The 25675-nt window shown below is 44.3% G+C and overlaps 1 protein-coding gene across 15 annotated transcripts in view; it reads right to left on the bottom strand.

The window, feature by feature from the left end:
• RGS6 (regulator of G protein signaling 6) overlaps positions 1 to 25675 on the bottom strand; it is a 249500-nt gene that overhangs the window by 8298 nt on the left and 215527 nt on the right. For 14 of the 15 annotated variants that reach the window (XM_064713750.1, XM_064713751.1, XM_064713755.1 and 11 more), the window contains 2 exons: positions 15678 to 15767; positions 7892 to 7945 (listed from right to left, as the gene is read on the bottom strand). In XM_064713750.1, the coding sequence (XP_064569820.1) occupies positions 7892 to 7945; positions 15678 to 15767 (144 nt within the window). The remainder of the gene's footprint in view (positions 1 to 7891; positions 7946 to 15677; positions 15768 to 25675) is intronic. The other variant, XM_064713752.1, reaches the window with a different exon arrangement.

The raw sequence follows: 25675 nt of genomic DNA, 5'->3' as shown, positions 1-25675 counted from the left end.
CCTGTGCCAGCAGCACCACACAGCAGTGCTTTTAGGAAGTGAAGGATTAGAAGCTAGAATACTTCCTGGAAACAATGAATACTTACCCCTTAAAGGAAGCCCTGTATCTAGAGCAGACTGTGCAGCATACAGGTGACACATGCAACTTACCCCTGACCGAAGCAGGTAAGGCGCCATGACGACAGCCAGGGCAGGCATGGTACATCCCTGCCTGCAGCGGCGAGTCAGTGCATGCGCCGTGCAGGACATGCATGCAGCCCTCTGCAGCCCCAGCTGTGCACACTGGCTGGCTCACACCATGGGAGCAATCACAGGGCAGGCTGCAAACACAGGCTGCAGCCCCTCTGCGCTTTGGGTACGTTCTGATGCTTCCCACCACCTCAGTAATGCAAGTTCCTTTTCTCAGCACAAGCCAGTGTAATGATTGGAGTAGTCAAGTGACCGCATTTTATTTAAAATAAAATACCTTCCAAAGATAAAATAACCCTTTTCCCAGATGTCTTTTCTTGATGACAAATCTAAAAAACTTTGGAATCCACTCCTGTATCCCTTCCCTTCTTGCTATCTATTCTGATAGCCACTTCACCAGCATCTCAAGTGTCTAATCTTTTTATACTTTCCACTTTTTCAACCACTATTCTCTACCAATAATGGCTTAAACCTTTGTCTTTATTGGAGGTTGTGAATACTTTCCATATCCTCAAATGCTGTGATCTATTTATGCAAGCTGGTAGAGCTGGGAAAGTGAAAAAGTGAGAAAAGTGGTAAATATATGACAGCTTTATGAGATTATCAAGGAACTAGTTAAAAAGATGACATTGGGCAGCAATTCTTTCTCCAGCCTTACACCTTCTTCACTGCATTCATGGTTACTATTTATAATACATCACAGTGACACAGCTGTGCAAAACATCACACAGTTCACCATAGAAAGATAAGATTCTATCAACACATTTCACATGTGTGACACCACACTCATGAATTAAGAATAGGACTGAGTTTGACTGGGAGTCTGATCCAACAGTACACAAACCGAGAAGATATAAAAAAGAGCATGAGTAGCAGTGGCCAAGGGATTAAGCTCAGGGTCAGGAAGATGGGGAAGCAGCAGCAGATAAAAACAGAAGTGACAACATGGAGCTGGGAAACAGCTGAGAACATCAAGGAAGGGACAGCCAGGTAATAAGGGTAGAAACTAAAACTTTCACAGCTATATAATGCAAGGGAACAGATACATATGGAACTGAAATTAAATATGCAACTGTGGATTTCTCTGAGCACTGAACTGGGATGCATTTACATCCTGAAACAAGAATTGTTCAATATAAAATTACCAAAAGATACCAGAATGCTAATGACAGTTTGCATCACTGCAAGGAGGAGGAGGGCATTTTAGGCTCCAGACAAAAAGCATCTTGGGCACTGAGCATGATGAATACATTGAACACAAGATCTCCAGTCATTCTTGTTTCTGGGAAAGTTATCCTTGCATGAGAAACCCAGGTGGAGCACTGGCTCCACAGCCATTAAGGATATCATGTGGGACTTTGCCTACAATGCTTCTGGGTGAAAATACAAAACCACTAGACTGGGGCTGCTAACACAAGGATAACAGCAGCTCCTGCTTCCCAGCTTCTCCTTCTGCCTATGCTATGGTTAATGAAGCTGGGCCAGTCTGTCGATGCAGTTATTAACCTGTGCCTGGGAACTGAGACAATCTTCAATCTTCATTGATGTGCTGTACAAAATGTTCCATCCAAAATGTCCAGGATTCTTTGAAAAGGGTCATTTGAAAATCCTTATTCTTACATCCTTAAACTACAGGCTACTTCCCACACAGCTCGAACACAGACCATCTCATCCTTCACCTTATTTTCTTTCAACATTGCATTGAATTTACACAAGAGATTCTTTGCCTCCTTCAGGTAAAGACCTTTTCCACCCTTACACATTATGTTCCCCCAGTCCAGTAACATAATGTGTAACAGTGTCCCACATCTGTCAGTTCAGCCAGAATTTGTAAAAATTCTGCCTTAAGTATAGATCATTGCTCTGGTCACTCTCTTGTCCTTTAAAGCACAAAGACTGAGAACTCTTATCCTCTAAAAGGGGTCCATGTGGGTGTGCCTTTTTTCTTAAAGAAGTATCAGTTGGGAATAAAATCCAGAGGTCTTGGCACTGAGTCACCACCTGGACACTGAGTCAGAAATTTTAACACCTGTTTTCTTCCAGGGAAAATTCCTTCCCTGGAAGATAGCCATTTTAGGAAAGGCTGAATTCAAGTTTGCGTATGATGGCCCAGGCTTATCTAAGTTACCTGCTGAGGCTGGTATCCATAGGTTTAATCCCTGTTATTGCTGAAGTACCCATTGCTGCTTTCAGAGATAATGCTTAAGATGCAACAAAGGAGCCCCCTCCTATTTCCTCCTTTATTAAATGCAAATGGCTACCAGTGCAAGTTAGGCAGAGACTTGGTGGCTTCCTTTGTGAGACAAAAAGCAGCAGTAGTTCCCCTAAATGTACTCATTAAAATATATTTTCCTTCTACACTTGACCCTGAAGGATCATCTCAGCTTATGAGAACTAAGCTTCTGTCTATCTGATTATTAAATAATTTCCAAAGCAGATGGGAAACTACAGTGGTTTAAACAGCTAGGCTGAGGCTGCAGGGCTAAAAATAGTATAGCAGGCTCCTTTTAATTAGTAAGATGATGAAATATGACAGAAGAGAGAGATCTAGATATATGGATTTGTGTGTATGTGTGTCTTTAAAATTAAGTTATTACCTCAATACTAGATATTATTTATAACATATATGATACATGGTGTCTGATTTTTATGACGCCATTTATCTTCACTTGGGAGAGAAGACAGTCTAACTCTGCTTTCATAATGTCAATCCTTGTTGTATTCAAAAGGAAAATTGTAATAAGATAAACCTGCCACCATGTGCAGTGCCATCCTTTTTGAAACGAGATGGATTAGTGAGAGCTCCTAAGCTCTGTCAGCTCTGCAGCTCCAGGATATCGACCATTCCCCAGGGCACCCTGGAGAGCATGAAGTGCCAGCCTAGCTTTATACCTGTGATTCCAAAGCATGGGAACCTGACATAGGCCCAAATGGCCCAGGTACTGTGATGTTTATCCTACCACTGTGCTGTCTATGTATTTGTGAGGACTCTTCAAGACCTGAAGAGAGGAGAAAAGACATCTGCCACCCCTCTGCTCCAGCAGTGCTGGGCAGCACGTGCCCTGTAGTGTTCTGCTGCTCCACCATGCAGATGTGGCCCTTTGATGCTCACCAGATGACTGATAACCATGTTTGGTCCTGGGACCACAAAGCTGCCATGAAACACATGGACATCACAGCTTCAGACTTCAGTCAGGTAAGTTGAGGAGGCTGAGAGTGCCTGGCTTGTTGGGGGCTGGATCAGACAGATGTTGCCTTGCTCCAAGGGGAATCCAGACAGGCGCTGCAAACTATGCCTTTGGTACAGAAGGATCTGACCACAATGGGCACAACCCCCTTTTGGCTAATGCACTACGGTGTCAGCTGATACTTTGTAAGGACCTGGAAGTAAAAGGTGAACCATCGCCACAGTGAAAATTGCCCGGTCAAAATCTTGCTCTTAGTGTCATGCTTAATGTGGACCAGATAGCATGAGGCTTTCAGAAAGATTTGGTGCAAAAACTCGGTGCATTCATTAGTCATGAGATGCCTTCTGTTGGTCAAAATTATCAAGCCAAGGAAGACATGACAGTGGGTCTTCAAGGAGTTGAAGACTGGAAAAAAAAAATCATGTAAAGCCCTGTTCTTTCTTATTCCCCGTTGATCCATGTGAAGGTGGAAAGCCTCTGGTTGCCTAGCAGAACTTCATGGTGTCTTGCTAAAGTATGTCAAATGGTCTGGAGCTAATCCTGACTCTGTGCACCCCAAACCAGGTGTCCAGCTTTCCACCCAGTGCAGGAGACCAGTTTGGGAGCCCTGTAAGATTTTTCACAGGTAGGGCTTAGCTCAAGTAAGAGACAAAAAGCCTGCAATACTCTTTGCAGTTTGTCAACACAAAACTTTACTGTTTCTCTTTAGCTTCTCTTTCTGAAGCATTTTTTCCTGTCTTTGTCAATCAAGAGATGGTGAGACCCAAGAAACCATAAAAGGCAAATTTAGACAGTCTGATTTTTTTCATTCAGGTGAAGACTCCCTAAGATGCTGGACATGTTTGGTCTTCTGGCTACAATCAGCTTTCTCTGATATGGAAAGCAACACTGTAAGTACAGTATTTTCAGCAAGGAAAGGATCATGAACTTCTATCTCCATGCTCCTGCCCTGGCCCTATGCCTGCAGTGTTCCCCAAAGTTCCCCAGATTTGATTACAATGATGTAAAAGGAAGGGCTCTAGAAAAAAGGGGGTCCAAGAGCGCTGGTCAATACTCAAGCATCACATTTTCCTAGCTCAAGACCAGGGTATTGCCATGAGCAAGAAACCAAGCAAAGGGGGCAGGAGACCCCTTTGGATGAGCAGGGAGCTTCTAATAAATCTCAAGCAGATTCTGGGATGTGGAAAAAGGAACTGGCTGTGTGGGAGGACTGAAGGAACAGTCAGAGTATGTGGGGATGTGACAAAGAAGGCCAAAGGCCATGGAGAATTAAATCTGACAAGGGATATGACGGACAAAAAGAAGGGTTTCTAAAGTACATTAGCAGCAAAAGGAAAATTTGGAAAAATGTGGGGCTGCTGCTGAATCAGATGCATGTCCTGGTGACAGAAGACAGAGAGAAGGCCCAGTTACTGAACGTCTCAGTTTTTAGTGCTGAAGTTGGGAACCCCAGACTTTGGAAGTAAGAGAGGAAGGGTGGAGAAAGGGAGACTTCCCCTTGGACATAGAGGGCTGAGTTAGAGATTGGCTTGGCAGGCTTATGTCCCATAAACTTCTTTACATTGAGAGTAGCAGACATTGGAATAGGCTCCCCAAGGAGGCCATGGAGTCTCCCTCTGGAGACATCCAAATCCACCTGAACACATGCCTGTGTAGCTTGCTCTAGGTGACCCTGCCTTAGCAGGAGAACAGGACTAGGTGATCTCCAGCGGTCCCTTCCAACTGTGATTCTGGGATTTCCCAAAATGCTGAGCCACATGCTACAGCCAAATCTGAAAATTTTCCCTGGGGTCTACTGGCCGTCCCAGTGCCAGGCAGAGAAGCACAGTCTGGAGGTGGCCCAGATCCACAGGCAATTAATAGCTCCGTCAATTTGGGAGACGATTTCACTTCAATTATGACTCCTTAAGGCAAAACTTTTGGCCCTTACTGGTTTTGAGATTTCTTTTACAGCCATCACTGGAAATGTGATCTCATATTAATCTGCTTGCAAAATAGGCTTAGTGCTCCTCCCTTGAAGAGAGACGAACTGGAGGTCTGTTCCAGCCAAACCTTAAGCATACATTTAACTTTGTCATGCCTGTGCAGGGCCAGCTTGAATATATGATCCTGTAATGAGCATTCACAAAGCACAGTGGAGCTCTGGAAGTATGGACTGCTGAACTGCTCACTCCTACACAGTCAGGGAGCTGCATTGCATATTGGAGAACTAGAGCATACAGAATTAACTTCATCTTAATTCAGTCCCCTGAGTATGCCATAAAGTTCTCACTGGTAATACTGTCCTCTGAGGACATTATGACATGTCAACATAGTGACTATTTTCTCATCTGATGGCAATAACAAACTGCCATAATGCAAAGTATAAAAAAATTCAGACTCCTCTTAGTTCTGGTAACTACCATGCCATCAGAAGATGAGATTTTATATCTTTATTAAGAGAAATGAAAAAAAACTATTTACAGCATGCTAGCCAGTAAGACAAAAATGAACTAAAGTACCAACCAATCTACTACAATTTTCTTTACCGGTACTTACATTCTAATCATAGCATCTCAAACTTAGCTTGTCAAGTTACCCTTCAAATCAAATGCAAGAGAAAAATCTATGCTTGGCTGTGCAACTATAAACCCAGCCAGTCTAGTAAAGTGAGAGTTACTCTTCCACATACTTGGCAAATCTGGGAGCAGAATTTACCACTCGATGTAAATATTTCTGCATGGTTTGTTTAAAAAAAAAATTAAAAAATCTTTCCTACTCCTCTCTCTGGCAGACTCTTAGAAAGTAGTAAATATGCAGATGGGCATAGTGATATATTTTGTATCAACATATTTCAAATGTGTGCATATGCATTAGCTATATAAATACATTCCCCAGGAAGTCTGCCAGTGGATGTACTACAAAGCCTTGTATGTTACATTTGGGTTTGCTTGTGCAGTAGCACAGCAGTGTCAGGAAGAACTGCTCTCAGCTTATTTGCTCTACAGCAGCTCACACTTACCTGCACAGCTTCCTGTTTCTCTCAGGATGTTCAAAGGTGCTATATTTATATGCCATGAGTGTGTATGTAGTGTACATATAAATATACAAATATATACACACACATGCAAGAGTGTGACTCATAGAATGCTTTGGGTGGGAACCTTAAAGATCATGTAGTTCCAACTCCCCTGTCACAGGCAGGGATACCATTTGTTAGACTAGGCTGCTCAGAGCTCCATTAACCCTGTTGTTGAACACCTTCTGGGAGGGAGCATCTGCAGGTTCTCTGGGTAGCCTGTTCCAGTGCCTCATCATCCTCACAGTAAAGATTTTTTCCTAACATCCAATCTAAACCTACTCTGTTTTAGTTTGAATTCATTCGCCCTTGTCCTGTCAACACGTGCTCTTGCAAAAAGTCCTTCTCGTCTTTCTTGTAGGTTCCTTTAAAGTACTGACCACAATTAAATAAACCCAAAGTCTTCACTTTTCAGACTGAACAAAACTGATTTTCTCAACCTTTCCTTGCAGAAGAGGTACTCTGTTCCTCCAATCAACTTTGTGGTCCTCCTCTGGATTCAGTTCATGTCTTTTCTGTCCTGGGGACTCCAGAGGTGGATGCAGGTGAGGGTCTCCAGGTGAGGATCTCACAAGAGCAGAGTGGATGGGCAGAATCCCCTTTCACAACCTGTTGGTCACGCTGTTTTTGGTGCAGCTCAAAACACAACCTGTGCTGCCCAGTATCCCTGCTACTCCACTCCACTTGCAGTATCTGCCTCTGGTCCTGCCCCCTCTCCCTGCTTCTCCTGCTCTGTAGAAAAATTGCTGCACAGACAGATTCCTGAATGCAAGTGGGGCAAGCAGGCCTTGCCCAAACTCTGGACAGACTGACTAGAGGTTGGAGACTAATGAAGTACAAAGAGGGAGAACATCTGCCTGCTGCCCTTGTGGTCCTGCTGTCCCCTTGTCTAAAAGATTGAACAGTGTCATGTTTCTTGCTGTGACTGGGCTTCTTTTCCGGTATCAGTATCAGGAATGAGGCAAAGGGTATCGCGCTTTTATCACTATTTACATGAGCACTGACAGATGGGGGCAACGGAGGAAGCGGCTGCAGTGCTGTGGGTGGATGTGTATGTGGGGTGTCATTATCCATGCACTAGGGAACCAAACAGATACTGTTGCAATGGAGCTATGAGAACCATGCTCTTCTACTTCGTTGTGCAAGGAAAAGCCACAACAAATACTGTAGTGGGAATGCAGCAAAAAGGCAACTTTGTATTTAATTCTAGACAAAAAAAAAAAATCAATTTGTTTTGCAATGATGATAAGCTAGAATGAGCATTATGCCATTTCTCCCCCCACCCCCAGCCCCTTCTTTAGAGCTACTATTTAGATGAGCTACAGTATTAAGAGAGAAGCTGCAAAGATGCTAGCTGCAAAAATAAAGGATGAAATAAAAAGTCAAGCATCCACATTTCCCCCAGCTGAAAATGAAGTTCTGAGGAAAGGGAGGAGGGAAAAGAAAAGGAACTTACCACGCTGCGAGTGAACTTTTCTAGAGAAGTTCTACGACCTTGCTCATTCTCTGGCTTAACAGGGAACGAAGTAGGGAGATAAAAATACAGAAAAAAACCCTTCAGCTTAAATGCAGTCTTTTAAAACAGCAGCAAAATATAAGGAAGCAGCAAGAAGAAAAAGCTGTTAAAAAATGTAAAAAGCAGAAATCAATGTTTGCAACAGCAAACATAAGAAATCAAAACGCCTTAAAGAATGAGAGACATCACTACTTGTACTCTCAGAGAATGTCACTTTTCCCCTGTGAGTTTTTTGAATGGTCCATATATGTCTGTGCATTGCTGTGTCTTACAGCTGTTGGTATTGATTTCTTGTTCACTGAATTTTCCTTCTGTTACTGTTCAAGTGGGGACGCCTGATTCTGGTTAACATCTGCCAAACAGCTAACAGAGGCTCCCATCTTCTTGTGCAGAGAGATGAAAAAAACACAGTAGCTTTCACAATATTAAAAAGCAATGTCTGAGTGGACACAGCACTGGAAGAAAACCACCACTGCACTCACTGCCAGTAAACCTATACTATTCTATTTATCCAAAGAGTAGAGGCGTATTTCCAGTAAGTCAAAACACAAGACAGCATATGCATGTCTTTGCAAGACAACAGAAAGATACAGACAAGTCCAGGGCACTGATATTTTTGTACCTGGAGTACAGGACTATTCATATGCAAGAAGACATTCAATTGCACTGTGAGAAAACAAGTGTGTGCATCATGGCTTCATTAACATATCCCTGAGAAGGTTGCTCACTGCAGCGCTTCGTTCATCTGGCACAAGGGAGATCTAATCACCACTAACAAGGAAGAACTAAATAATTTATTGGCATGTTTGCTGGAATATCTAAGAGAGAAAAATGGTTATAGAGTAGAGAAGAAAATGCTACCAAAGAAAGCTCACTGCAGTCAGGAAGCTGTGGGCACTGCAGATTTCCAGGAGAGACAGTTATTTTAATGTGGTGAACCAGCAAAATGGGGGTGGTAAGATGGAAGTAAAACTGCCATGAAGGGAATAAGGACCTACATGTAAGGGAAAACCACAGTAATGATGGTGCATCACAATGCACTGGAAACAGGCACTGCACTGGAGAGGCACCTACCTGACATACCATCTGTCACACATTCAGCTGCAGTAACAATCCCCAGGACAAAGGACCAATGCAAAAATCGATAGAGAAAACATAAAGAAGCCAAAACCATACCAGATAAATTGGATGAGAAGTTGCGTAGCTGAGTCTAGGCAAAGCCTTTTGATTCTTCTGCATGTTTATCACAGCTTTCACTGTTCTCTGATGTCTACAAGGTTAGTCTTAAGCATCTCATGGAGAAATCGGACAGATCGTCCCTGCTGCACCACCAAATATGAGACCAAAGCATAAGGCCCTTTTAAGACAAGCAATATTTTTTATCCAGAAGAAAGAAACAAGCAACATCCACACTTATAACCAATTGAGGAAGCCACAGAACCAGCTCTGATGTCCCAAAGTGTTATCAAAAGTGAAAGCTAGAGGCACACCATTTTAGCCCAGACAGTGAATGGAGCCAAGGCCTCAAAGCAAGTACAAGGAATAAAGGAGCCTTCCTGGCTGGCAGGAAGGCAGCGATGTACCCAGTCCAGTGGTTCCCAAAGGAGTATTTATCATGCACTAATCCAAGTGTTAATTGCCTCTCTTTGGATGTGAGAGGAGAGAAAAGGCAAAAGAAACATCAGCCTCACTCTTTGGCTGAGTATTAGAGTCATACAAGTGCTCAGAGGATCACAGATTCCTTCTTGGAAGTAGCCTCAGTGGTGTCCCTACACCCCAAGACAGCAGAGGTGACAGAGAGGAGCTGCATTCCTGCCACTTTGGCTGGACATGTCCCAGACAGCACGACTGAGGAGAGCGGTGCCCAGCTGGGCACTGGGCCTCTATGCAGGTCTCCTGCAGGGGTGGTAAGACCCACCAGCAGCCAAGTTACAGACACAATTTCAGGAGAAGAAATACCTGAACAAAAGACTGAGTGTTCTGCAAGGCTCCTTAGGGGAGCAAGGCACTTGGGGTCTGCAGTGATACTGCTGCAGGCTGGAAAGTCAGTGTCTGACCCAGCTGCACTTTGAAGTGGAGCTCTGGTGTGCACTGGGGTCAGAGGAGAGTGAGCTGCTATACAGGTCACATTGCACTCCTGCACTCCCTGTCAAAATTTAGAATCTCTGTTTTCTCTCCCAGCAAGGTGATGCATCTTCCCACCCAGCAGAAAGGCAGGATGGTGGTCTTCAAAGATGATGAGCACCTTGTTGAGGTGCTGAGAGCTTGTCTGGTGCAGGGCTCCCCACACAAGGCTGTTTGCTGCCTATCACAGCTGAGGATGTGTGGGGAAGCAGCACACAGAGCACTGACAGTGGCTCACAGAAGTGCCTTGCAAAGCACGGTCTGCAGTGCTTTGCACATTTGGCATGGCGGTGGCAGGCTGGGACCAGCTGGATGCGTGGAAGCTCATCCCCATAGCATCCAGTTCTGAGTCAAAGCCTGACATTTTCTAGTGAAATAAAAAGCAGCTGAGGCAGGCTGGCTGCAGAGTGATGAGCTGGCTTGAGCAGTTTGAATGTCTGTGGGTGTGGGTGCTGGCTGCTCTGCTCGCTGGCTCTTCCTGTCTGCCTGCCCATGTGGCTGGCTGCCTGCCGTGCAGGGAATGCCTGCCCACAGCTCTGCAGCACGGGGCTGAGCTGGAGAGGCTGCCTTGCACAGCAGATGAAGGAAATTTAAAAATAACAAAGTGCAAAAAAGAAATAAATAACTGAAAGACTGAATCACACCTATCCCAGTCCTGGGAACAGACCTGGGGTGTGGACCCTGGAGCCACTGCCTGCTGCAGCAGCCACAGCAGCCTTTGCACAAACATACACTGTGTGTGCAAAGGGCAAGGGCAGACAAACATATGTGCATGCCAGGTCGTGCAGTCCTCCCAGGTGCAAAAGATGCAATCTACGCCAGTAAATACACCAATGGACTCCACCAGCTAATGGCAAAGGACATATGCATTTGGATAAAATATGAAACAACCATCAGATGAAAACCTCTCAGCCCAGGCAGACAACAGAAAAATAGAGCTCACCACATAGATGCCATTCACTAATTACTGACTGGCTTCTCTGAATTTTCCTTTTTTTTTTTTAATCATTTACCCAGCCATCCAAACCTTAAGTTCCTTTGTGTAGATTCTGCTTGCATGGAAATTAAGTAGAAGAAAACTTAAGAAAAACAGCTGACACTGTCTATTAAAAGTAATTATCAGAAAATTGCTCAGCATCTTTATAACATTCAAGACAAGTCCTGCCACTGAATCAAACTGGCCATGTGTGCCCTGATGGGACTGAGAAGGGGGCATAATCTGCAACAAAAACCTTCCTGAGCAATACAGAGCAGCTGGCAATAGGGGGTGTGGTTAAAAGCAATGCTTCAAAAGGTGTGTGCGGGAAATGGAGCCTGCTCCTCATGGCATGAAGCTCCTAAGTATTCCCTCGCTGACCCTTTTTGCCAGGGATCTGCAAAAGGACTAGGGAAATACATATAGAAATGCAGTTTTCTGAACATAAGGTCTACAAAATTCTCTATCTCCTTCCCTCCATGGATTTATTTCGTTGGCTATTGAATCCTTTTTTTTTTTTGGTATGAGACTTTGGGGTTTGAAGTGGTGTTTATTTTGAATTTGGTGAAAAATAATGTGTTCTGGAGGGAATGGGATTAGATAAAAATAAAGGGTAATAATATCCCTGACCCTGGGCTCAGAAAAGGCCAGGAGCAGATCCTGGGCTTCTCAGGCAGTCACATCTACCTGTCCAAAGTGAGAAAGCAAAGGGCATGTACAGTGCTACTAAGTGGCCAGAGTATTTTGCATATATTGTGTGTTTATTTGAATAAGATCACGGTGAATTCACACTCCCCTGAACCAGCTGGAGAGCAAAACAATGCTCTAAACCAAGAAAACACCAACCTGCTCTTCCCTCAGTGCTGCAGGGTTCACTCCCATGGCTTCACAGCCTGTCTGCACTACAGCTGTGGCTGTCTTTCCAGGATGCTTCCCTGCCTATGGGCAGGGCTGGGTGGCAGGAAGCCACCCCATCCCAGGCTGACATGAACACCAGCACTGTGACAGTTCAGCTGCCGCTTCAGTAATGCAGAGATGCCAACCAATGTCATTGTTTCACCTTTACAGTGATTAATGGAAAGTACCTCGAGGTCTTTTCTGTTCCTTTTGCTCCCTGCTCTGCACAAATAACTAGCAGAGCACGTGTCTGGCTGCTTCTTCACCATTAACAAAAGTTCCTGTGCACTCACATCCCTTTCCATGGTGCACTAACTAATCGACAATGCTCTTTTTCCCCAGGGAATAAACCCCTGCTCTGCAGCCAAGTCACCCTGCCAAAATGCCTCCTTGCCTTGACTGAGGAGGTTTGTCGCAGCACTTGTCCTGACAGGTGGATCACTGCTGTCTAAGGACATCCAGCCACCATTTTGGCTACTGTGGAGAATAGCTGGAGGGCCATGCAGTGGTGATTACCTGCTGTAAGTACCCTGCAGCAAGGTGCATATCAGCAGAAACAGGAGCAGGTCAGTGCTTGACTCTGCTTAGCACCAGCAGGGTGTGTTGCATAGATGCACAAATAAAACACAGCAAGTTGCTCAGGGATCTCAGCACATCCAGCCCTTCACTTCTGAGCCAGACACCTTCAGCAGATCCATGATTTCTACCTGCTGCAGAGAGGGGGTGGGAATGGAGGCCCAGAGCTCTAGTTGGGCTGGGCACATGGCCATTCCTCCTGAGGACAGGGCTGTGTTCTCATCTCTCCTCCAGCCTGGCAGGGAGGAGGCCTTCTGTTCAAGGCAGAACGCTACACACAGTTTTTCCCCTCTGCAGCTCACTGCTTCTAATCACACCCTTGCTGGAGGCCAACCTCATGTTCCCTGCTGAGCACCATGAATCTGCAGGATTCAGGCCAGTAATACTGTGGTTACTCGCAATAATGGCACTGGGAAGAATGGAGAAAAAACATCTAAAACAGATTAACAAAATATGTATGTCTGGTCTGTACACAGCCTATGTCTGCTGTCTTGCATCAGTTAGTGGTGTGAACAATATGTTCCCCTCATAAATCTGTCATTCAATCTCAATCCCAACCCAGAAGTTCTCTCTCCATTACTGTACTCCCAGAGCAGGCAGGGAAAGCTCTCACATCTTTGGTTATTGTATGGTGTGGAAGAAAGTAACTCTTCAAACTTACAGTATTTTACAAATACCAGAAATGTGAAGTATGTTTTGAAGCACTAATCAAGCTTTGGCATCTCTCTGCTGAGCAGGTCACTATTATTATTGCCCTTTGAAAAAGAGGAGGATATAGGGTGAACTTTTTTCCCCAAGCTCACACATGAAATTAAGTGGGGTAACCACGGAAAGCATACAGATTTTATAGTTCCCAGTTCTGTGCTCTAGCCACACAGTCTACCTTTCCCTTTTGCCTGCCCCCTCAGTTTGCCATTACTCAGTGCTGAAAGGCAAAAGATCCCAAATGACACAAACTTATCCACAAAACATTAATGTGGGAATCTGAAGCCGTAGCTAATTTGCTTAGTGCAAGCAACTCTTTTTATCTCCCGTTCATCATGCTGTGCTTCTGACAGAACTTATTTTCAGTTATGAAAGTAAGCTATGTCACATCAGTGTGGTATACAAGCCACGTGAGGATAATGACATTGGGGAAAGACAGGCCTCAGAGAGATGTACTCATCACAACTTAAAGAACTGCAGTGAATTTCTATTTACATCAGTAAATCCACAACTTTGTTTGCAGGCTCTAAACCAAATTCTCCATCCATGCAGGCTCTGATGTGTCACTGGGTTCCTCTTTTCATTCCCTTGCTTTCTACCTATTTAGAGGAATTTTAAAAGGCTGCCTCTCAAAGCTGCACCAAACACCCTAAAGATAGGACCATGTAGTTCAGCGTACAGAAATGTCATGTTCTTTCTATCATCATCTCTGTACCTACCGTTTCCAAAACATTCACTTGCCCAACACAGTGTAAAGTGGTTGCAAAGAACTTTACAGACTCTGGAGTAACACCAACTTCCCTCCTGCATAATGTGCAGCTGCTGAACAGCACATCTGCACTGATTTACTCCTGCCTTTTTTGTGCCTTCATATGTTTACTTGTGCACCCACAGCTCTTTCTAAAAGAAACTTGATTCTTACTTTCACGGTTGCGTTAACATGACACCAAAACCTGCTCCTGCGGCAGTTTGCAGGGGGATGAGGATGTCATGCTGACACATCCAGGGCTTGATCTGACAGCAAACAAGGATTGCAAAAAAATAAACCTTTGGTTTGAATGGCTTTGGCTGGGAGGAGAAAGCTCTCCTGGCTTTCAAGCACAAGTACCCTCATGTTTTCAATGGAGACTGGGGGGTAGGGGGGCCATAAGCTGCTGGGGGTAGGAAGATGGCAGAGGCTTTTATGGTTTATACCATCAGAAGACTTTGCCTTACACACCCTTCATTCCCCAGTCTCTGAACTAAGCCAGGTCTAACCCTTCTAAATGTAAGCAGCAATGGTTTATGTTGTCTCAGACCAGACATTTTGAAACAGAAGGCTGACTGCTGCCCTTCACTACCTTTTGCTAATCCACCTGCCAGTAGTCTCAGGCACAGCAGACAGAGGGACTTGTCTCCTTTTGTCACCATATGCATGCTTTTAGGGCACACAATGACAATCAGGACAAAAACACCACTGGGATTTCATTGTATTGTGCCGATGCAATGTAATTTGGCAGCACACAGAGAATGCAGCAGAAAAACAGCAGGGAAGATGGTGATGGGAAACCACACACTCAGGCTGCAGGAGTCAGGAATCAGTTTATGTGCAGTCCTGGGAGCCAAATGCAAGTGGGACACACACACATGTACATAGCATGCGCATGCACACAGACACACACATAGAGCTATGGGAATTAATCAGGAGATGCAGGGAGCATTTGAGCACAGCCACAAACACAGAAATCAGTAGCTTATCTCCTAGACCCCATAGAACGAGGGGACTCAAGGACAGGAGTTGTAACCTTACATAACTATTGCTTTGCTGCCATGATCTGGAGGCTCCTGACAGAATCATGGTGCTGGCAGAGCTCATGCAGATACCAAAAAGGCTAAGAAGAGCTCAAACCCAGATTTCCTCTGGGACAATGTGGCTGGAATTTTTGATTACTACATGCATTGCAATTATTTCCTGTCTCTGAGGAAAAGGAAGCATCTCTGGGGAGACAAAAACATGGAAAAGGAGTATAGGAATTGCTGCAGGGGGATCTATAGGTAAGGCATCCAAAGGGAATATCACATGGTGAGACTAGGGAGGTAAAAACCTTTATAGGTGAATTTTGCACCAGTAATGAACAGATTGATGGGTTCTGCTTCTCAAATCACATACCATCTTTTCCATGAGAAGGAGGTAATACAATTTATATTGTCTACACTGAGTCTGGGAGACAGCTGTGCAAGACAAACACCTTCCCATACTACTTTTACCTCGGGTCACCATATTTTCCCCAAAACTCATGCAGAGGCTGTGCACATGGATGCCATGCCCACAGTGAAGAAGATAAAAGTGCTCATTCCCTTCTTAAAGGAAAAAAAGCAAACAATATTTTCACTTTCACACCAGCAGCAAGCAGCAGGCAAGAATCAAGACGTGCTAAGAGATGCAAGCATGTCCTTTCCAACAGATACCTTCTTCTTTGCCAGCAGTAAGTCCTGGTAAGCGTTCGAACGCAGAAAGCGTGCGTAGCTGTCACTCTTCATCAGCTTGTAAATGTGCTCCTGTGGGATAGGGGGAATGAGAGACAAAGAATTGTTATCAAAGCTCATTTAAACATCACAGGAACTTAAAACACGGAGAATTGGAAGGAAGAGAGACTGATCAGAGTTCTAATTAAGTCTGCTGTTATTGATTATCTGTGTTGTGGTAGTGTACACGAGGTCCATCCTGGGGCAGGACCCTGCTGTACCTGGAGCTGTATGAACACAAAACAGAGAGACAACCCTCACCCCCAAGGCTGGCACACATTATTCACATTATTCTGCAAAGATTGCAACTCTCTGAAGTACCCAGATTATAAGAAGTGCCTACCCTGGAAAGAAGAAATAAACACCACAAATTGTCTCATTGATTAGGTTTCATTTTACCAGCTACAGATACTTGAACAATCACTCAGCACTCCCTTTCTGTTCATGGAGGGGAACTGATACTTGCACACATTTCATCTCCACTTCAGATATGCACTTAAGTAAGCCAACATGTCAATGTCCAGAAGAAACCCATGTCTGTGATGATTATGAAGGGAAGTTACATGACTAGCTCCAATGTGGATGGCTACATCCTATGTATAAAGTTACATTGGATGAGTCCCTCTCTTAGGGTTTTCTCTTAAGTCAAACTGCTGTTACCAGTTTGCTCTGAGAGCACTTACTATGTGTATCTTCAAATTTAAAAAGTGGTGTTTCAATACATACATATACATACCCTTTTCTAATTTCCTTGCTAAGCTTTACTTTCCTGCTGAGAATCCCTTAACACAGTCAGCTTTTCTCCTAGTTATCCCTGGATTTACAAAAGATATTATCCCAAACACCAGGAAAATAAAATCAAAATACTTTGACCAAATAATGACTGAGAACACACTAAAGGGCTCAAGAGAAAAACAGGCACCTTGGACCTTTCTCTTAGACTTTGCCCAAGGAAGCACTTTTATAGAGTCAATGAGCAGTTTTATCTATAGTGAATTATACAACATGAAATATTCTCTCCAGCCCTAAAGCCATTGTACATGAAACTTTAGAAGAACCAAACCAGACAGAAGTCACATAGCTTATTTCAGTGTGTTAACAAGCCAAGCAGAATTCCCTTATCTTCACCATCACAGGTAATTAGCAATGACCTGTCTATACACAGAAGAACTGCTTAATTCAGCTTTCTTACCCTATTTGGTGTAGTCCTATGAGGGCCACTGGTTTTCCTTTGACACAGCATAAATGTATTCTTTGAGCTAAATCCTGGCATGGAACAATTTGTACTGGTTAATTTCCATAGTTGCTTTTAGTCTTGACAGATGCTCATTTGTGCAACACTATCTATCCAAAGGATAGCACAAGATTTAGCAAGAGAATCATTCATATAAAACTATTTAGCAACTGTTACCCTTCTTGCTCAGAAAAAACACATGGTAGAGCACAGTTTCATACCCCTCATGTGCGCGGGGGCGTGAACGGCCCTGGAATCCGGCTATCTGGTGAGGGGTGAAGGCCAGGGCCCCTGCGCATCAGAAAACAGCCCCCCTTGGCGGCTTTGGCCTCAGGCTGAGCTGGCTGATAGCTCGGAGCAGCGCGGTGAGAGACGAATTAGGAGGCGACCACTTGCTGGGGGTAAACTGTCGGTTTATTACAGAAGAACCAACAAAGAGGGGAAAACACCCAGCAAATGGCCCCGAACAAGGGGCAGGAGAGGGTTTTAAGGGAAAAGGGGGGAAGAAGGCAGGGAAACCCGGCTATCCAACAGAAATACATATTTGGAGGTACGAAACATAACTGATACACTAAAGTAACCAACTGTTATAAATCATAGGAGGGGCTCCGGGGCTACAGCCAACCATACCTCCCAGAGAAAGGAAAATTCTCGAAACCTGGGAGGAGAAAAAGAGCGATTGACTGACCCCAAGGAGGAAACAACTTTCACTTTATAAGAGAAACCAAGGGAGGAGCAGTTTCATTTCCATAGCAACATAACTGGCAGGGTAGCAGCAGGAAGTAATACAGAAAATGGGGGGAGCAAACTAACGAACTTAAGAACACACCACAGCACTCATGTACAGCATTTCCATGAGATTTGATAGCCAGCTGCGGGACATTTGTTCTATTTATGCAGGACAGAATGAGCCAAGTATGCCCTAAGACAAGAACAGGGAACATAATGCACATCATGGATATGACCATCAAAAGGTTTGTATTCTCTCTTAAAGACTTCAACTAGCATAAACTCAAGACTGTTGATTTAAAGCCAACCACACCTCAACCAGTTTGCCTGAACTGCTACATCTTAAGGTTTCCAAGGAGACTCCACGTCCTCCTAATAAGTTCTTTGTAACTACTTGGGAAACAAACCCACGTAAACTGGTGCTTTTCCAGGACCATGAGGAGACTGATGAGTAATTGGGCACCTTGTAGCCCATCAGCAGTAAAGGGCCTCCAGAGCCTTCATCCTCTTAGTGGTCCTCTTTACAGCAGCCAGTACATGCAGGGTGCTGGTGGGACAGGTGCTGAGGTGGGCAGGAAGGTTCTGTGGCTGAGCCAACATGATGGGTGACAGCGATATTTATATTACCATTTTGCTAGATGTGATTAATTTTTTTACTGTCTTTGAGCTCCAAATGGTTTCTTTACCAGTGGTAAGACAACTGTGTCTGGTCTGAAACATGATGATAACATTTTTGGAAAATAACTTCCAGTTTTCATTGCCACACAGACAGAAGCAAAGGACAACACATGAGGCTGTCCATACGACCTACCTGTATGCCAGCAACAACTATCATTCTTGCTCATGTCAAGAGAACTTCATATATTTGACCTTAAAACAGTATAAACTCAGTAACTGGTGGTCAGAAGGAGCAAAAATTGCTTTGATCCTGAGATGAAATAAACCACAAACTGCCTTCTTAACTGAAGCCCTTCCCTGAAACAGGAATATTGCACAGCCACAGCTCTCCTGCCTCTGCAGTTAGCTAATTGGTATGAAGCATTTTCTCAGCTTTTCACATCTTGCAATCACTAAAGAACAACAGTGCTACCTTTCAGCTGATCACCAAAGATATAATCAAACAGGGAATTCCTAGGCTTTGAATGCTAATGAAGACAGAAGGTTGGGCATAGGAGACATGATAGCTTCAGAAGCAAACTTTACTTTTTAATTGTAAGAATTCTAAGGGCCTGCTTTCAACAATCCCTAGACTGAAGGCATGAATGATACACTAGTAATTTATTTTATAATACTGCATTTCTGAAGCACCTACTGGAAATCTGAGCAGTTGCTCAGATCAGCAAAGACTGCCTTCCAATTTGCAACAGCACAGGACAACTTGCATTGCTACAGTGAAAATCCCTACTGAGACTGCACCCTGAAGATTACTGCTAAAATTGTGGCTGTGGTGTGTGCCCAGCCCATTTACACACCAAATCCAGCTGCAGAATGGGAAAAGCCGGTGGCTGGAATATTTGTTTTGATCTCTAGCCTACTCTGTTCTTTGCCATGAAGCTATTTTGTCGTATGCATTCTAGAATCTGCAACTTCCTAGGGAGAACCTACAGCTAGTGTTTAGCAGCTCCTCATTCCATAAATACCTTGAAGGCTACTGGAGATCTAACAACTGATCATATTCTTCTGTGGAAGCCTGAGCAACAGGCAGAGGTGTGGGCTTGGATTTAGTTGTTCTGTACAACATGTGCAAATTGTCTTGTCCTTCTCTGTCAAGGATTTTTAGCTCACTTTGGATTATTGCAACCCACTGGTCTCTCATGTCTTATTTTACTGAGCAGCTGGGTTTTTTTCCACCTTTTTATCACATGATGGAAAGAAAGGACATCCACATTAAAGACTGAAATTTTCCAGTGTAATGCACTTTATAAACATGCACAATCTCCCTGACATTACATGACAGTGCTGGTAAGAAGTTTGAGCTTTTCCATCCTTATACTGAGATAATTCTCAATTTTTTAAGGTTTTTTTTTTTTTTTTCAGGGTGATGAGCTCACTACTGCTGGTTCCCTAAATAGAAAAAGTAAATGCACTACCTGTGTAACTTTTAACAATACAGCTGCAGACATTTTAGTCTCTTGCACTGTGAGCAGTCTGTCCAGAATTATCAGTGCAACACTTCTTTACAAGTGCCATGGGAAGTTCCTGTGCCCCATCTGCACAAGAGCAGGAGGACCATTTCTTCTAGGTGGTGTAGGCTCTCCCAGCCATTGCCATGTACCACTTCCAAAGTATGGCTCAGTCTCACAGCTCCCTGCTCCAGCAATCCTTTAGGGAGTTACATTGCAAACCCAAGGATTTAAAACAGTCATCTAACAAAACTGCCCAAGTGATCTATTAAACCATTAAACAAAGTAGCTTATAAAACCAGATAAAATGCAGGGGAAAAAAGTCTTTAAAGATTTGGCCAGCAATTGATAGGCATCACGTGTCCCACTGGTCTCCCCTGCAGCCTTGCCAGCTCTTTCTGAGCACTGAGCTGCCATCTCAGGCCACTGCAGTGGCAGCTGCAAGTGGAGACAGGGACTGACTTGACATGTGTGAGGGAGCCCTGGCAAGCTGGCTTTTTGAGCTGACCAGTCACTCAGTCCCTCACACAGCATGCTGCTGATGAGTGCTGGCTGTACTGATACTCCCCTGTGACAATGGGTGCACATTGGGAAATGTCAGTCTACCATGGAAAGTGACACAAGAACCAGCTTTTCTAAGTGCAGTGGATTTAATCTCCAGGTAGCAAACAAATCCCTTACAAGACTCTTGCAAGCAGAGTGGGTTTGCTATCAAATGTCCCCATGACTGTTGTTTCCCAGCTCTTGAACCAAGGCAACAGAAGCAATGAGATCTGCTCACATCTTGTCATGAGAAAAAAGCAGACCCTTATTTGTGTTTTATGCACCTGAATCCTAGTTGGATTTTCCATTTTCATATTTTCCATGGTGGGGAAAATATGCAGTGGGGGCTGTCCAGCTTCACTGAGTATACTGTCTGTACATGGTCTTCCGTCATGAGAGCTACACTTCACACAACATAACCATTCTACTTGCCACAACCATTATATGATATAAAGAAGAACAAACAGTACATTTAAAAGGAGGAAATGTTGTCCCTTCTAGAAAAAAAAAAAAGGAACCAATGAGATAAATCACCAAAAAATTCTCTTTTACAATTAAGTGAAACCAACAGGAAATCCCACCCCTGACAGCTGACAGCTTAAGTGCAGGGAAGTAAACCCTGATAAGGTTCAGCATCTCTTGGCTATTTTCCTTCCACAAGCTTTACCTTTGGAAAGAGATGAAGGACAGGCTTAGTAAATTATTCCTGACAAGAGGGGAAAGGGGGAGGAAAAAATAAAGTTTGCAATCCAGACGGGAATGTAGGAGGTGGCTGAGATAGCAGAAACCATCTCAAAGCTGCACCTGCTCCAAATCAATGTGCTGCAATGTGATCTCAGGTCTCTCTTCCCCCTCTCAGTCAAAGCACAGTGACCCTGAGGAGGGCATGGCTGCCAGATAAGCAGAACATTGGGAACACTCAAGAAAAATGTGGGAAAAAACCTGAATGATAAAAAAAACATCTGACTTGCATAAGGCACGTGGTAGATCCCAGGAATTATCTTCTCTGTTAAGAATGTTTCTTTTTAGCAGAAAACCTTGGTTCTTTCCTATGATTTGTGTATATGAATCAAGAAGAGAATCGGTGGTTAAACATCCATTCCTAGTTCCACTAGTATGTTACTCATCTTGATATTTTGTGACAGGCTTGAGATTATTTTGGAGTTGTGAAGGTCAAGCACAATGTTCTCTGAATGAACTTGGAACACCAGGTAGATTCCAGAAAGCCCTTAAATTTGAACTTGCTGATAAAAATTTTTCCCTGTTTGTGCCTAAACACAACTGCAAACTTTAGGTGATGATGGGGAATAAGGAAATGGCCAATTCTTTGCTCACTTCAAGCACAGGTTTCCCATTTAGCAAATTTATGGAACAGATCATCTTGGCTACCATTACACAGCACATACAGAACAACCAAGTTACCAGGCCCAGCTAGCGTGGGTATAGGAAAAGTACATCCTGCCTGACCAATCTGATCTCCTTTTATAGCCAGGTGACCTGCCTGGTGGATGAGGGAAAGGCTGTGGATTAAGTCTACCTGGACTTCAGCAAAGCCTTCAATACAGTCTCCCATGGCCTTCTCCTGGGGAAGCCTGCAGCCTCTGGTTTGGAGAGGTGCACTCATTGATGGGTTAAAAACTATCAAAATGGCTGGGCTGAGAGAGTGGTGGTGAATGGAGTTACATCCTGGCATCAGTCACCAGTGATGGCCCCAGAGCTCAGTACTGGGGTCAGCCCTGTTAAACATCTTTATTGTTGATGGGTGATTATTTATGATGAGGGGATCAAGTGCACCATCAGCAGGTTCACATATGACACTAAGCTGGGTGGAAGTGTTGATCTGCTGGAGGGCAGGAAGGCTCTGCAGAGGGATCTGGACATGCTGGATCAACGAGCCAAGGCCAGTGGTAAGAGGTTCAGCAAGGTCAAGTGCCAGATCCTGCACTTGGGTCACAGCAACCCCATGCAGTGCTTTAGGCAGGGGGATGAGTGACTGGAAAGCTGCCTGGCAGAAAAGGACCTGAGAGAGCTGGTCTGCAGTAGCTGAACGTGAGCCAGAGTGTGCTCAGGTAGCCAAGAAGGCCAATGGCATCCTGGCCTGTATCAGCAACAGCATGGCCAGCAGGACCAGGGCAGGGATTGTCCCCCTGTACTTGGCACTGGTGAGGCCACACTTTGAGCCCTGTGTCCGGTTTTGAGCCCCTCACTGCAAGAAAGAAACTGAGATGTTGGAGCATGTCCAGAGAAGGGCAGTGGAAATGGTGATGAGTCTATAAAGTTACTCAGATAAGGAGCAGCTGAAGGAGCTGGGATTGTTCAGCCTGGAGAAAAGGAGGTTCATAGGAAACCTTATCACTCTACAATTCTCTGAAAGGATGATGTAGCCAGGTGGGGGTCAGCATCTTCTCCAAGGCAGCTAGTGACAGAATGAGAAGAAATGAAAGAAAGGGAGACAGTCCTGGAAGTGTTCAAGAAATGAATGGAGGTAGCACTTAGTGCTGTGATTTAATTGACATGGCAGTGTTTGGTCAAAGCTTGTACTTCATGATCTTTGGGGTATTTTCCCACCTTAATGATTCTATTCCACGATTTTTAGCTTATTTTGGGGAGTTTACACTAAGGCTAGATAGCTGTTGAGATGTACTTGAGCTGCAAGGGTCCACTTTGCCTTTCATAAACTGGTCAGAAACCTCCTTACTGTAGTTATTGCACTAACATCTGGATTCTTTTGGAGCATTCCTTCACCCTGTCACCAACACCTGACATTAACTAGTGAGAGCTGATTTGGAGACCCCTTTTGTATTGCAAGCATACAGCCGAACCTCTGGCCAACTCCAAAGGAGATTTGCAGCATGTCAGACAAATCCATTAAAAGAAAAGGCCACGAGCAATGTAAAGCAGTAGATTAAACAACTAAATAAATAACAGCATACTGCAATGAATGCTAATATTTGTGCCACCTGTATGCTTGGCACTGGGGAGGAATTTACTGCAGATTCACACATGAGAGAGTGCTGCCTGAGTGAAGGCCTTGTGGCCTTTGCTGGAAGGATGGGAAGAGATGCCAGCTGAGAACCTGCCTGGAGTTTGTTTTTGGAAAAGCTGTCTCTATAGTACAAAGAGGACGTGGGAAGGAGAAAGCAGACGCTTCTGCAAGCACATGGTGTGTGACTGCTGCACCTTCCAATTAGACTTGGCAGCAGCCTAGTGCCTGTCTGTCAGCACCCCTGCTCTGCACAGACATTTGTGGCAAAGGAGCTGAGGTTAACCCCTGTGCCAGCATACACACATACTGCAGTCATCAAAACCTGCTATCTATGGGTTGTTAGAGATGTGTCCTGTTAATTCCGCTGTACTCTTCCCAGCTCATCCTCAAGAAACCTGTTTGACCAGCAGAACCCCCTACCACACCACCACCAGGATCTCCCAAAAAGCCAAAGAAAGGAAAGGACACCTACTCCTCTTTGGCAGTTGCTTGTGCCAAAACTGAATGCAATGCTTTTTAGGAGCAATTATGATCAATTGCATTCAACCTAAATGGTAGTGCTAAAATGCACTTTGGAAAAAGCAGTAAAAATTGCTGCATCAGCTCTGGAAGCTGAAGTAGCTGGTAGCAGGCACAGTTGAGATGAGCCAAACAGTGAAGAAGCTGCAGAAGAGACCTTCACATTTGCCCTGATTGAACTTGATGGGAAAACACCAGTAGGGTTAGAAAGCAGAGAAACATGTATTTTTTATTCTAATTCCCTTTAATGTTTCCAAACCTCCACTAAGAGCGCTTTTGGATCGGCTTATTCTGGTCTCTGCATTTAGGATTTCACTCTTCCCAAAAATGCTGTAGTGCCTGTTTGAGCTGCCTGCCTGCATGAACCAGGGTGAGCCCCTTCCCGGAGCCTGGCAGTGCTGCCATCTAGCAGGGCCAGGCGGGACTGGGTGCTCTGGCTGCTGCAGGACCTCGTGGCTGGCCTGGATTTACAGTTGGAAAAGAAATGCTCCAGGTTGCTAAATGGCACATAAGGGTCTTGGTCAAGAGTGAATTGCTCTGGAAATCTTTTTTGCCAGTCTCAAGTATTCAAGGCACATAATGTAAACCACGTTTTAGCTGGTGCATTTTCTTCACGCTCAACCAAGTTGCTTTTACTACTAAGGGAAAAAAAAAAAGAATAAATATCCTGTAATATAGACCAACCACCCTGCTAAGCTAAAAAGCATAATTTTTTTCAGCCCACAAATGAAATTACATGGGGCTGAAGGCACAGGAATGTAAGAAAGAGCCTTACCAAGAGGGATAACTGTAAGCAATGAGAGCTCATTTTGAGTAATACACAGAAATCCTTTGTTTAGCCCTGTAGATACATAGTTGGAAACACAATGTAAATCTTTCATGGAAAAGCACATTGATAAAAAGAAACACATAAATTTAGCAATGGTTCCTCTATAAATTGATGAGACAACTGGTTTGCTTCATATCTCCAAACACAAATGTGAGGGCAGAGCTGTTGAGGGTCAATGGCAGACACAGTGCAGAGGACTAGAGGCAAAGGGCTGTTGATTGCTGTGCAGTTAAGGGGTCAACTTGGTATTGCAGGAGGATTTAGTCCTAAATATAGCAAGGGCTATCCTGGGAGACAAGAGTGGGCTGCCGGGAGTCTAACGCCATATGAGCAGCTTTAGGTTTTGAGAACAATGATCATGGCTAAGAGGCTGATTCTCTCAATATGCGCCAAATCCTGGCTACTGGCAAAAAGCCCAAGAGAAAAGGTTTTGCCTGGGAGGAGGGAACAACCTTATGTAGCATTCAGGAGACTGGCATTTCTTTTCCAAACAATACAATAGGTAGGAGTTGCAGCAATAAAGATGAGGTTTTTCCCTCCTGTAGATGCTGTGGTACAGCTATGAGGTGTAACTAGTTAACCTTTGGGTCAACACCTTGACACCTGCAGGCTGTCAGCAACTTCCTCCTTGTTTGCTCCATGCAAAATCCTGCCAAAAAGCTGAATTGTACCAAGGAGAAGAACATGCAGAACCCCTCACACAGCAGAAGGAAGTTATATTTCAGTGGGACATTCTGTTCCATAGGAGATGGTGATAGAGCAGGATACAGCCCCACAGATTCAAGCAGGACACAGCTTCTGAGTAAAGGTGGCTATGGTGAGATAGGGAACACCAGCCCTGCTTGGATGCCTACCTAGAGAACAAGTACTGGACAGATAAACAGTTTTCCATGCCTCATCAACATTTTGGCTGCACGATATCTGCTGCTATGACATCTTGGGCTGCCATTAAGTGGTTGAACTCAAGATCTCAGAGCC

Source organism: Zonotrichia leucophrys, chromosome 5, assembly GCF_028769735.1.
Source record: "Zonotrichia leucophrys gambelii isolate GWCS_2022_RI chromosome 5, RI_Zleu_2.0, whole genome shotgun sequence".
Classification (NCBI taxonomy): domain Eukaryota; kingdom Metazoa; phylum Chordata; class Aves; order Passeriformes; family Passerellidae; genus Zonotrichia; species Zonotrichia leucophrys.
The sequence above is the reverse complement of the archived record's forward strand: the minus strand, read 5'-3'. Positions and strand labels throughout refer to the sequence as shown.